Below are 14,079 nucleotides of genomic sequence, written 5' to 3' on the forward strand. Positions count from 1 at the left end.
GCTCCTTCCATTTTCGAACAATCGCACCAACAGTTGTCACCTTCTCTCCCAGCTTCTTGCTAATGGTTTTGTAGCCCATTCCAGCCTTGTGCAGGTCTACAATTTTGTCTCTGACATCCTTGGACAGCTCTTTGGTCTTTCCCATGTTGGAGAGTTTGGAGTCTGCTTGATTGATTGATTCTGTGGACAGGTGTCTTTTATACAGGTGACTAGTTAAGACAGGTGTCCTTAATGAGGGTGACTAATTGAGTAGAAGTGTCTAACCACTCTGTGGGAGCCAGAACTCTTAATGGTTGGTAGGGGTTCAAATACTTATTTCACTCAATGAAATGCAAATCAGTTGCTATCTTTTATTTAAAGTTATTTTTTCGATTTTCCTTTTGATGTGCTATCTGCCACTGTTACAATAAACCTACCATTGAAATGATACTGTTCTGAGACTTTTCATTTCTTTGTCATTGGACAAACTTACAAAATCAGTGAGGGGTCAAATAATTATTTCCCCCACTGTATTTAATTGCACAAAGTGGCTGTATTTCAAATGGCTGCATTTCTAATTCCTGATTCAAACCCCTGTATGTAGAGGAAGTGACTCACACGGTCTGAACCAGTGTAGGCCTGAAGTAAATATATCTTTGCACAAAATGGCTGTATTTCAAATGGCTGTATTTTAAATTCCTGATTCAAACCCCTGTATATAGAAGGGGTAACTCACACGGTCTGAACCAGTGTAGGCCTGAAGTAAATATATCTTTGCACAAAATGGCTGTATTTCAAATGGCTGATTCAAACCCCTGTATGTAGAGGGTGTATCTCACACGGTCTGAACCAGTGTATGCCTGAAGTAAATATTTATTTGCACAAAATGGCTGTTTTTTAAATGGCTGTATTTCAAATCCCTGAATCAAACCCCTGTATGTAGAGGGGGTATCTCACAGGGCCTGAACCAGTGTAGGCCTGAATTCAATATTCGTGCACCAAATGGCGTTATTTAAAATCTCTGAATGTAACCCAAATGTATTAAGGGTGTATCTCACAATGACATCTGCATCAAAGGCTGCCAACTAAATTTTTTGTGCCCAATCGAGTGTTTGTTTAACAACTGAATTTGACAGCAGTATATAAGCCTGAAATTTCACACGTGCTGATGCAGCAAGGCCTGAAAATAGTGTTTTTTGTAAAAAAAAAAGTGTGTTTTTCAAACCCCAGAAAATGATGCGTGTATTTCTAGCTTAAATTGCACACTGACTAATCAAGATGTTGTAGATTGCCAAAAATGTTTTTTTTTTTGTAGCATAATATGAAAGCTGTATATATTAAACTTGAATTTAACACTTGCAGATCTGGAAAATACTGTTTTTTGATAAAAATTGTGTGTTTTTAAAACCCTAGAAAAGGATGGGTGTATTTCTACCTTAAATTGCACACTGAATAATCCAGATGTTGTAGTTTGCCCAAAAAAATGGTGATTTGCAATGTCCTAAAAGCTCAGATGCAGTGCTGGTGAACTGAGCATGCATAAAATGGCCGCCGCCGCCACCCACCTAACTAACAGAATTATAAAAGTTTTTTTTTTTTTGGTCAATGGCCTCAGGGCAGGGTAAAACGATTGTGTCCTGCACCCACACAACTATTTCTCTGTAGATCGAAGAGTTAGATTCTTTCCTATTCTCTCCCTGAAATCACAAGTCCAGCAGCATCCTCTCCCTACACTTGTAACAGCAGAGTGACGTGCAGCGCTACGTAACTCAAGCTTATATAGAGCCTGGGTCACATGCTGCTCTGGCCAATCACAGCCATGCCATTAGTAGGCATGACTGTGATGGCTTCTAAGGTCAGACAGTTAACCGCTTGTTGATTGGCTGCTGTGCAGCCTTTCAAAAAGCGCCAAGAAAGCACCGAACACCGAACCCGAACTTTTACGAAAAAGTTCAGCTTCGGGTCCGGGGTCCAAAAATCCTAAAGTTCGATACGAACCCGAACTTTACAGTTCGGGTTCGCTCAACCCTATTAATATCCATTCACTTGAGAGCTGGACTGCAGTATGCAGAAATGGAGGTTGAGAAAAATTGCTGATTGGTGGGGGTGTTGGGTGTTGGGTGTTGAACTCCCACCGATCTGATAATGATGACCTATCCAGAGGATGGGTCATCAGTATCTAATAGCTGAAATACCCCATTAACTGCTCTTTTATAAAAAGATCATATTCTCTAGAATACTTGGACAACTTCAAGCATTCCTTTCTTGTGTGTACATGTTTAGCAGTTCTGGTATCCTCTTTATTGAAGCTATTAAATGTAACATTACAATGAGGCAATAACAGGGTAAATGTCCTGATTAAGCATGTGGCCGGCAGTAGAATGCATTACTAATTACATTGTTAAACCTATTATTAGCATGCTCCACTAAGTCAGTGAATAGTGCAGAAACAGTAATGACAGGCCAAAGACAAGACTTATTTTGCTCTTTCCTGCTCAGTATGATATATATCTGGAGTGATATTCATTTGGTCCTAGTAAAACATTCTATAGCATTAACATAAATTACTGGTATATGAATTATTTCAGATTATAATGCTTGTCTGATATTTTTTCTACATATCACTTATTTTTTATTATTATTTTTATGCTAGTTTTTATGTTTTTCATGTTACACCAATCAGTCCCAACAATAAAATCAACTGCCTAATATCATGTATGTGCCCCATGTGCTACCAAAACAGCTCTGAACCATCAAGACATGGACTCCTCGAGACTTCTGAATGTGTCCTGTGGTGGCTGGAACCAAGTATTTAGTAACAAAATAAAAGTCTGGTATAACTTAGGTCTGTCAATGGTGGCAAAAATTTGTCTGATAAAAATTATTTGGTTACTGCAGGCACTATATACAGTATGTTTAAGAATAATCCATTGGTGTTAAGATGCTTAAAGGGGTTGTTCAGGTTCAGATCTGAACCCAGACATACCCATATTTTCGCTCAGGCAGCCCCTCTGATGTTATCATCGGAGCATGTTATGCTCCAATGCGCTCCCTTGCTCTGCTCTGGATCATGCAGGGCAAGTGCTTTTTTATTTACAATAACACACTGCCGGACGGAGGCTTCCGCCCAGCAGTGTGATCGGTGACGTCACCGACTCTCATGGGCCGGCTTTAGCGCTGCCCTAGCCATTTTACAGGCTAGGGCAGCACTAAAGCCCACCCATCAATGCTGGTGACGTCACTGGGCTCACTGCTGGGCGGAAGCCTCTGCCTGGCAGCCCTAAGGAGAGCCCGGTTTGTCACCGGAGCTACTGAAAATGCCTTTGCCCTGCGCGATTCAGCGCAGGGCAAAGGAGAGCATCGGAGTATGAAATGCTCCGATGCTCTTTTTAGGGGGGCTGCCTGGTGAAAATCTCGGTATGTCCGGGTTCAGCTCTGAACCCGGACAACCCGTTTAATACATGGACATATTAACTAAAAAATTAATTTGGAAAATGGGCATGCAAGAATAACTATAAAATAATTTAATGTCCGTTGGGGAAAGGGAGACTAGCTGTTCCGAACTGGAAGAAGTACTACCTAGCAGCACAAAAGGTATTTGTTAAAATGCCCAGTGGGAGAACATTTACTTGAATATGGTGGATATGATAGAAGCAGCGATACTGCAAAATTTGAAATCATTTCTATTACTCTATAGTCTATATAGGAATTTGTTAAAGTGGTTCTCCGGGATCTTGACATTGATGGCTTATCCCCAGGATTGGTCATCAATATCAGATCAGTGTAGGTTCGACACCAGGGATCCCTGCCGATAAGCTGTTTGAAGAAGCTGCTGCACTCCGTGACCGCTTCCTCGGCCAGTGATGTCACAGTACATTGGTCATGTGGCTTAGACGCTGCTCAGTCCCATTCAGGTGGATGTTGCTGTGCTTGGTGAGCTCTGAGAATGCCTAAGGGCTCAGAATAGATTAAAACTCCAGGTCAGAACTCTAAATAGATTTCGACTCCAGCGTTACCTTACTGATCCCCCACCACTTGCTTCCCAATCACTGGTCTCAGCGGTCTCATGTCGAGAGGGACTTGGAAATACAGACACCAGCAAGGACATGGGAGGCAGCGGAAATAGAGCGGTAGGGGATCAGAAAGCTATCGCTACTTTTATTATTTTATCATTATTATAATAATTTTCAAAAAATAACTTTTTACATGGCTGGACAACCCTGTTTAGGGCCTCATGCACACGGCCGTTGTTTTGGTCCGCATCCGAGCCGCCGTTTTGGCGGCTCGGATGCGGACCTATTCACTTCAATGGTGCCACAAAAGATGCGGACAGCACTCCTTGTGCTGTCCACATCTGTTGCTCCGTTCCGTGGCCCCGCTAAAAAAATATAACATGTCCTATTCTTGTCCGCGCTTTGCGGACAAGAATAGGCATTTATATTGAAGGCTGTTCGTGTTTGCGGACCGCAAAACACACCACGGTCGTGTGCATGAGGCCTAATACAGATGTTCAGTCAAGATCCAAAATCACTACAAACCCCAGATGAAGAGCAGGTCTCAGAGGTGAAACCAACACCTATCAGACAATTATGGCATATCATGTGGATAAATGTCCCACATGGGAATACGCTTTTAAGTTCCTTGTAAGAAATTTCAGTTCATAAAGTCTCTAGTATAATATAGAAAATAACTTACAGTAAACTGACGCACTTCTCCTCTTTCTATTAGATCATATTCTTTTTCAGGAGTTATGGCATAAGCAATTTTCTGAAATACAACAAAAATACACATTGTATTTCACATTATGTAGCATACTGTACATAAACATATAAATGCTTTTGTGCAAACGTATTAGGCACAATAGACTTACTGTATTTTATAATCTTTTAATTAGTATTTCAGTTTAAAAATATTAATTATACATTTCCTAACATCAATTTTCCAAAAAAGTCAATGTTACAGAAAGACTTTACTAAGTAATTTGTTATCCAATATCCAAGCAGAAATCGTGGTGTATCAACCATCTTCTGTCTACAAAGCCTCAAAACTTGTGCCTTAGATGACTGATTAAAGTCTATGAAATCGTACTTTTTACTACCTTTCTTTTTTGTGCTTATACTGTTATAAAACTTTAATTAAAAAAATACAAGTAAAAATGTAATTGCCAAATTTGAGGCCAACTGATGCAGTAAGTGATTACAGATAGACAATAAGGGAGAGATTTATCAAGACTGGTGTTCCCATGTGCCAGTCTTGATCCCCTGTGTGCTGGAGTAAGATGTGCCAAATTTATAAAAGGGCAGATTCTTTTGCTAAATTATGTGTATCTTTAGCACTCCATGTGCCAGAAACTGAGATATAACTTACACCTGTTTCTGGTGTAAGTTATAGTATATCCGGCGGGCCGTGATGAGTATGGCCCCTCCCGCTAAGCCCCACTCTTTTCTCACCACTTCATAAAAGTGATTAGAAGCTCAAAAAGTCATGAATCATGGTGCAAATATGGCATGAGCCATAATTTGCTAATTTGTAACGCCACACTAGTGGCGTAAATGCATTGATAAATGCCCCTCTAAGTGTCTATCACTATGGGGTCCCAGTGCTGGATATGGGACCCCTGTTCTTGTGATCTGTGGGGGTTCCAGTGGTGAAACCCCCAGTGACACTGATTATCTCTCCTGTTAAGATCACTGGTTACTTCTTATACCTGAAAGAATTGTGAATTGGTAGAAAAAATGGATCACTGGTTCGACACCATAGATCATGGGGCTTGGAATTGGTTGATAAATATAATATTTATAATATCTAAAATAGTACGATAGAATTATATCAATCTATCACAACAAACAATAAATAAATGTAAAAAAGGTATAATTGAGAACTGATAATCCCAACTAGGAGACAGTCAACCTTAGTAATAGCCACAAAATTCAATGTGGTCCAGAAGACTAAAAAAGATAGTCAATAATAGCTTTTTGTTTATTATTTCTTGTATTGGGTAAATATATTTTCACATGCTTTTTTATTAAATATTAAATAGACTAAATATGGATTTTATTTTATTGTATATTGTCATACATAGCAGTTAGTAAATATTGTCTAATGAGCTTTTTTTACTTGACATTTAGTCAATACTATTTCTATAAAAGCAATATACATACATAACACATAAAACACAGATTTCTTACTTCTCGAAAGGATCCAGGAAGAGTACAAAATTTATATATGGCATAAATAGGTACCATTGCCATGGATGATACAGCAATTAACCAGCCAATCACATTTGCCCATTCTGGAAATGTATAGTTTCCATACTTTGGAGAACTATAGGATACAATGCTGATAACAACCATAAACTGAAAAAAAAAGCAAATTATCATTACTCAAACAATAAGCTGAACAATATATAGATATTAGATAGATAGATTAAAGCTTTTTTTATTTATTATATTTTTACTTTTCTTTTTTAACACAGTATGGTGCCATTGTGCCGTTAAATTAAACCAAAATCTATGGTATTCTGGCAGTTTTTTAAGATCTTTACATGTAATTTAAAGTTACAACTTCTACAGCCATTCCCCGAGTTGCCACTAGTTTAGAGGGCCTTTTTGTACTGTTGATTGTGTTGATCAGTCCATGAAAGACTATGCACCCTGCTTCTTCACAAAGTTGTTTCCTTATACACAGCCGAGTCACATTATTATGACCATTTCCTATTTTCCATGTTGGCGATGCGTAGCTCATGAAGGAAGTCACGTGTCGTGAGCTGGCTTGGTGGGTATATAAGGTGTGCACACAAATCCCTCGTTACTGTCATGAATAAAAAGGGTTATTTTTCAGAGTTGCAAAAAGGGATGATTACTGGCTTTCGGATCAAGTGTGGCAGTATTTCTGAAACTGTACAGTTTGTAAACTATTCACGAGCTGCTGTGGTGAGTGGACAAATGGCACCATAAGTGATGTGGAAACTGTGGAGCATCACATGCCACAGATGTTAGAGGTGAACATGAGATACAAGGGTGTTACAGTGCAGCAGGTCACTGCCAAAATGACCTTTTCCTTCCTAATAATCATCTGCTCCATCGAGAAGTGTAAAGGGGCCTTTAGGGTAGGTTCACACTGAGTTTTTTGAAGGAGGTTTTTAGGCAGGTTTTTTATTCGGGTTTTTCAGCCAAAGCCAGAAGTAGATTAAAAAGAAATCTGAAATCTAAAGAAAGCACTTATACTTCTCCTTTTAGCTGGATCCACTTCTGGCTTTGGCTGAAAAACCGGCCCCAAAATGTCTCCAAGAAACTCCATGTGAACCTACACTTACTGCTAGGCTTTCCTACAGATCTCACTGATTGCTTATTGGCAAGGGACTCGTCTTACAAATAAGAATTTACTAAAATGGATAACCCTTTTAATGAGAACAGGATATAAGAAGTATCAATAAAATCAGAATTTTGATGGTGGGTGAACACAATTCAGTTTACTAAAGTATTCTATGTTGAAAATCAGATAAGAGACAGATAACACAAATGTTTGTCTGCATTGTGAAATGCACATACAAAGTGCAAGAAAATTATACTTACAGATCTGCTTGTTCATTTTTTTATACTTAAAAAGCAACTACTGTAGTTGCATGTGCAGCAGCAATGACCAGAATGAAGCTAGGTCCAAGGTTACAGTAGAAATGTGATCATTTATGCATATAAAAAATAATAATTACCTCTAAATAATCATCTAGCTAATGTGTCCAAAAAAAAACCAATTACATAGCGGAGGAACAAAACATAGAAAGTTCAAGGATAATTACAGAAATGAGGGATAATGAAAGGTGCATGATTTTAAAAGTACACCTATTCAAGAACTACAGAGTACAGCTTACAACAGCACAAATAGCGCAGGTTTTCATATTTAATACAAATAAAGGTACAATTTGGCTCAGTGAAAATGTTAAAGGGGTTTTCACAGTAATGTCATTGATGGCAAATTGCTAGGTATGACCGCAATAACCGCTTCATTCACTTCAATGGGACAGCTCCTTCCTAACTACACCTGCACCAGTGCGGTTGCAAAAACGAGCAGGTAAACAATGAAGAGAAGGCAGCGCCCATACAAGTGGTACTTTCTCTTCAAACAGCTGATTGGTGGGGGTGCTGGGAGTCGGACCCCTGCCGATCTGATATTGATGACCTATCCTGAGGATAGGTCATCAATATAAAAAAAAGGGTGCAACCCCATTTAGTAGTAGCAGTGCTTTTTTTCTGCCATTGACTATAATGAGTCAACCATACAGTAAGTCCTCCAAAAAAGTGGAGTTCACAGAGACTCATGGGGCATAATGCTTCCGTAGCAGCATTGCAATTTCATTGTGTACGACTGGTCCTAGCATTATGCCATAATCCCTTTAACAACTGAAGATAATCTGATAAATGCTACGTTACAAAGGCAGATACATAGATTTTTGGTGTTCACATTAAAATTGTAGCTACTGACAGCATCTCTGAAGGGTCTTGGATTTTTCCAAATACAGACATATCTAGTTTTAATTCAGTCTGTGATTGAAAGACCAAAGCCTGACTACAGACTGCTGTAAATTAAGCATGCAGAGTGTAGCTACAGGAAATTCTTCAGTAGATAGGTCAGCACAGTCTGATCAGATCAGAGGTAAATCAAACTATGCAGTACAAATGAAAAATCGAGTGTGAGATGTGATTTTAATTAGGTATATCTGAGTTAATAGAGAGAGTTTCCCAGCATTAGGGCTGCATTACACCAGCAGAATATCTGACTGATTTTCTGACCAATCATTGGTCAGATGGACATTTCACACATAGATCTTTTGTTATACACACAAACTATTGGTCAGATAATCTGTTGGTGTAATACAGCTCTTAGGCCCCTTGCAGACGAGCGAGTTTTCCACGTGGGCGCAATGTGTGATGTGAACGCATTGCGCCTGCACTGAATCCGGACCCCTTCATTTCAATGGGGCTGTGTACATGAGCGTTGTTTTTCACTCATCACTCGTGCGTTGCGTGAAAATCGCAGCATGTTCTATATTCTGCGTTTTTTAGAAGCAAATGGGGCTGCGTTAAAAAAATTGCATCGCAACCGCAAGCAAGTTCGGATACGATGTGTTTTTCACTGATGCAAAGAAAAACAAAACCAAGAGTGACCCTCATGACAAAACTAAAGTTAGTCCATGCAATACATATTGCGGCAATGGTGCGCGGGTCAACTTATCAAAAATCTAAAGTACCAGCTCCCGTTCAAAACGCAAAACCTACAAGAAATGGAGCTCACCATGTACTAGTACAAAAATATAAATACTTTATTGAATTCATGACAGTACATATATGAACGACGTTGCTATTAAAAACAAGTTGACAGAAAGAGCCACCACCCTGGTGGGACAAAGGCTGCACATACATGTGGTACTATGACCAGCTGTTTATCAATATGTAATAAATAAATAACATGGCGATTGGTCTCATATGATTGTATGATTATATATATAAGGCCTCATGCACACGACCGTTGTGTGCACCCGTGGCCGTTGTGCCGCTTTCTGTTTTTTTTCGCGGACCCATTGACTTGTCCTATTTTTTTCACGGCCAACGGTTCACGGACCCATTCAAGTCAATGGGTCCGTGAAAGAACACGGATGCACACAAGATTGGCATCCGTGTCCATGATCCGTGGCCGTAGGTTACTTTTTATACAGACGGATCCGAAGATCCGTCTGCATAAAAGCTTTTTCATAGCTGAGTTTTCACTTCGTGAAAACTCAGAACCGACAGTATATTCTAACACAGAGGCGTTCCCATGGTGATGGGGACGCTTCAGGTTAGAATATACTAAAAGAACTGTGTACATGACTGCCCCCTGCTGCCTGGCAGGTGCTGCCAGGCAGCAGGGGGCAGCCCCCCCCCACCCTGTAGTTAACACATTGGTGGCCAGTGGGCCCCCCCTGTAGTTAACACATTGGTGGCCAGTGCGGCCGGCCCCCCCCTCCCTCCCCTGTAGTTAACTCATTGGTGACCAGTGGCCCCCCCCCTCCCTCCCCTGTAGTTAACTCATTGGTGGCCAGTGGGCCCCCCTCCCTCCCCTGTAGTTAACTCATTGGTGGCCAGTGCGGCCGGCCCCCCCTCCCCTGTAGTTAACTCATTGGTGGCCAGTGGGCCCCCCTCCCTCCCCTGTAGTTAACTCGTTGGTGGCCAGTGGGCCCCCCCTCCCTCCCCTGTAGTTAACTCGTTGGTGGCCAGTGGGCCTTCTCCCCTCCCTCCCCCTCCTAATTAAAATCTCCCCCCTATCATTGGTGGCAGCGGAGTGTACCGATCGGAGTCCCAGTTTAATCGCTGGGGCTCCGATCGGTAACCATGGCAACCAGGACGCTACTGCAGTCCCGGTTGCCATGGTTACTTAGCAATTTGTAGAACCATTATACTTACCTGCGAGCTGCGATGTCTGCGATGTCTGCATCCGGCCGGGAGCTCCTCCTACTGGTAAGTGAATGCAATTGCAGGCAAAACTGACTAAAATTGCTTGCGAAATCGCACATTTTCAACTGACTGCACCCTGAACGCATCTGGACCTAATCCGTATCACTCATCTGCAAGGGGCCTAAGGCTGAGGCTAAATCTCGACTTTTTGTCACACTATAAAAAAATTTTTTAGGTTGAGTAGCTTAATTCCAAGTCACTGGCCATTTTAATGCGGAATTATTGGCAAAAGATTTTTATGTTAAGTAAAAACTAGCTTGCAAATTGCTCTGAAATCCCAACATTTCCCAATTTTTTAAATTGCTAGCTACTTACTGTCTACAGTGGTTTCAGAATGATTTTACAGCTGATTTTATCACAGGCGATTAAATTGCTCCAGTAATAATAACGCTGGAGCTACACCTAGTCAAGTGACTGTGCACAAGATTGCATGCAAGTCAATATACTGCTTTGGCTGTAGCTCAATGGTTTAAAATCAATTAACAGCGCTACAAAAAGTCGAGGTGTAGCCCCAGTGTCACTTGGCTGCGGCCATTTTAAAGATATTATTGAAGATAGATAGATAGATAGATAGACAGACAGACTATATGGACAAAAGTATTGGGACACACAACTTAGTCACTGCGTACATGTGCAGCTTTATTGCCACGGATGTATAAAATGTTTTATTTATTTTATGTAGTTATACAGCGCTGCTATATTCCACAGCGCTTTACAGACATTAGATCACACTGTCCCCAATGGGACTCACAATCTTAGTATGTTCTTGAAGTGTGGGAAGAAACCTACACAAACATGGGGAGAACATACAAATTCCATGCAGATGTTGTCCTTGGTCAGATTTGAACCTAGGACCCCAGTGCGGCAGGGCATGAGTGCTAACCACTGAGCTGCCTCTAGCCATGCAGTCTACCTTTACTAACAATTGGGAAGTAATAGCTCATTCTAAAGAGCTCACTGAATTTGAGTGTGGTAATAGAAGGACACTGTTGCAACAAATCAGTTTGTGAAATTTCTTCCCTCCAAGATACTTCAGGATCAACTGTGAGTGGTATTATTGCAAAGTAAAAGACTTTAAGAACTACATCAACTTAGCCACAAAGTGACAGACCACATAAAGTCAAGGAGTGAAGCGAATAGGGGGCCATTTACTATGCTGAAATAGGCCTAAATTAGGTGCATTTCAGGTGCAGTTGCACGGCTATCTGCGACTTTGTCCTGCACACTCCAAGCTCGTCTCATTCACCATTTTATGCGCCTGTTTTACGCGTAAAAATAGGTCTAAATGTAAGACCGCTCAGAAGCATTCTTAGATTTAGAGCTGGAGCTGGATACGTCGAAGTTATGGAGAAGCCTGCTCCTCTTCATAACTTTAGCGGATCCACTGCCAGTGTAGGGCTTTATTAAGACCAGCGTCTAAAACAGCGGTCTTAATAAATGTGCCCCATAGTGCATAACAGTTGCTAATGCTCTGTTGACTCAATAGCTGCATAGTTCCAAACCTCTCCTAGCATTAACATTAGCACAAAAACTGTGCTTCTTATGGCATGGGTTTCCTTGGCACAATGACAGCACAATGACAATTGTAAGATAGTGATGTAAAGCATGCTGCCAGTAATATTTGGAGTAGTTGCAATGTGTTCTGTGGAGTGATGAATCACTGTGACAGGCAGTAAGTGTGGCCAACCATGCAACAGGTTTGATTGTGGGCATTATTCTGGTGGTTTCCTGGTTTTCACCCTTTAACCCCTATACAGGGATCTTTTCCTCACTGTAGGGGAGACACCAGGCCACTACCTCTTGAAATAGTCCCGGTGTGGTTGGCTGCTGATTCACTGGGATCAGAGGCACTGGTGCAAAGCACCAAGGGATCAGGCAATACACGTGGTCCGGAAGCAGGAAGAGGTCTGGGTAGGTAGGGTATGTGCAAATCCATGAACAATCCATAGGTCAGGGCAGGCAGCTCAGGATCAGTGCAGTGAACAGGCATGGGTCAGGTCAGGCTGCAGAGAGTCAGAATCCAGGAAACAGACAGAAGTCGGTACATAGACACACAAAATATAGGTCTTTTGTAGGACCTAGCAAGCAAGTGAAAGCAAACGTAATCTAAAGGATTGCTCAGGGAAGGGGTGGAACAAACCGCCCAGCATATACAGGGAGTGCAGAATTATTAGGCAAGTTGTATTTTTGAGGATTAATTTTATTATTGAACAACAACCATGTTCTCAATGAACCCAAAAAACTCATTAATATCAAAGCTGAATATTTTTGGAAGTAGTTTTTAGTTTGTTTTTAGTTTTAGCTATTTTAGGGGGATATCTGTGTGTGCAGGTGACTGTTACTGTGCATAATTATTAGGCAACTTAACAAAAAACAAATATATACCCATTTTAATTATTTATTTTTACCAGTGAAACCAATATAACATCTCAACATTCACAAATATACATTTCTGACATTCAAAAACAAAACAAAAACAAATCAGTGACCAATATAGCCACCTTTCTTTGCAAGGACACTCAAAAGCCTGCCATCCATGGATTCTGTCAGTGTTTTGATCTGTTCACCATCAACATTGCGTGCAGCAGCAACCACAGCCTCCCAGACACTGTTCAGAGAGGTGTACTGTTTTCCCTCCTTGTAAATCTCACATTTGATGATGGACCACAGGTTCTCAATGGGGTTTAGATCAGGTGAACAAGGAGGCCATGTCATTAGATTTTCTTCTTTTATACCCTTTCTTGCCAGCCACGCTGTGGAGTACTTGGACGCGTGTGATGGAGCATTGTCCTGCATGAAAATCATGTTTTTCTTGAAGGATGCAGACTTCTTCCTGTACCACTGCTTGAAGAAGGTGTCTTCCAGAAACTGCCAGTAGGACTGGGAGTTGAGCTTGACTCCATCCTCAACCCGAAAAGGCCCCACAAGCTCATCTTTGATGATACCAGCCCAAACCAGTACTCCACCTCCACCTTGCTGGCGTCTGAGTCGGACTGGAGCTCTCTGCCCTTTACCAATCCAGCCACGGGCCCATCCATCTGGCCCATCAAGACTCACTCTCATTTCATCAGTCCATAAAACCTTAGAAAAATCAGTCTTGAGATATTTCTTGGCCCAGTCTTGACGTTTCAGCTTGTGTGTCTTGTTCAGTGGTGGTCGTCTTTCAGCCTTTCTTACCTTGGCCATGTCTCTGAGTATTGCACACCTTGTGCTTTTGGGCACTCCAGTGATGTTGCAGCTCTGAAATATGGCCAAACTAGTGGCAAGTGGCATCTTGGCAGCTGCACGCTTGACTTTTCTCAGTTCATGGGCAGTTATTTTGCGCCTTGGTTTTTCCACACGCTTCTTGCGACCCTGTTGACTATTTTGAATGAAACGCTTGATTGTTCGATGATCACGCTTCAGAAGCTTTGCAATTTTAAGAGTGCTGCATCCCTCTGCAAGATATCTCACTATTTTTGACTTTTCTGAGCCTGTCAAGTCCTTCTTTTGACCCATTTTGCCAAAGGAAAGGAGGTTGCCTAATAAATATGCACACCTGATATAGGGTGTTGATGTCATTAGACCAGACCCCTTCTCATTACAGAGATGCACATCACCTAATATGCTT

General features: G+C 41.2%; 1 protein-coding gene across 1 annotated transcript in view; it reads right to left on the reverse strand.

The window, feature by feature from the left end:
• Positions 1 to 4,632: 4,632 nt before the first annotated feature.
• The window catches only part of SLC6A3 (solute carrier family 6 member 3), a 201,397-nt gene continuing 191,950 nt past the window's right edge, over positions 4,633 to 14,079 (reverse strand). Inside the window, exons 12-13 of the mRNA XM_040433971.1 lie at positions 6,168 to 6,335; positions 4,633 to 4,746 (exon numbers count right to left, since the gene is read on the reverse strand). Coding sequence (XP_040289905.1) covers positions 4,633 to 4,746; positions 6,168 to 6,335 — 282 coding nt within the window. The remainder of the gene's footprint in view (positions 4,747 to 6,167; positions 6,336 to 14,079) is intronic.

Source organism: Bufo bufo, chromosome 5 (assembly GCF_905171765.1).
Source record: "Bufo bufo chromosome 5, aBufBuf1.1, whole genome shotgun sequence".
NCBI lineage: Eukaryota > Metazoa > Chordata > Amphibia > Anura > Bufonidae > Bufo > Bufo bufo.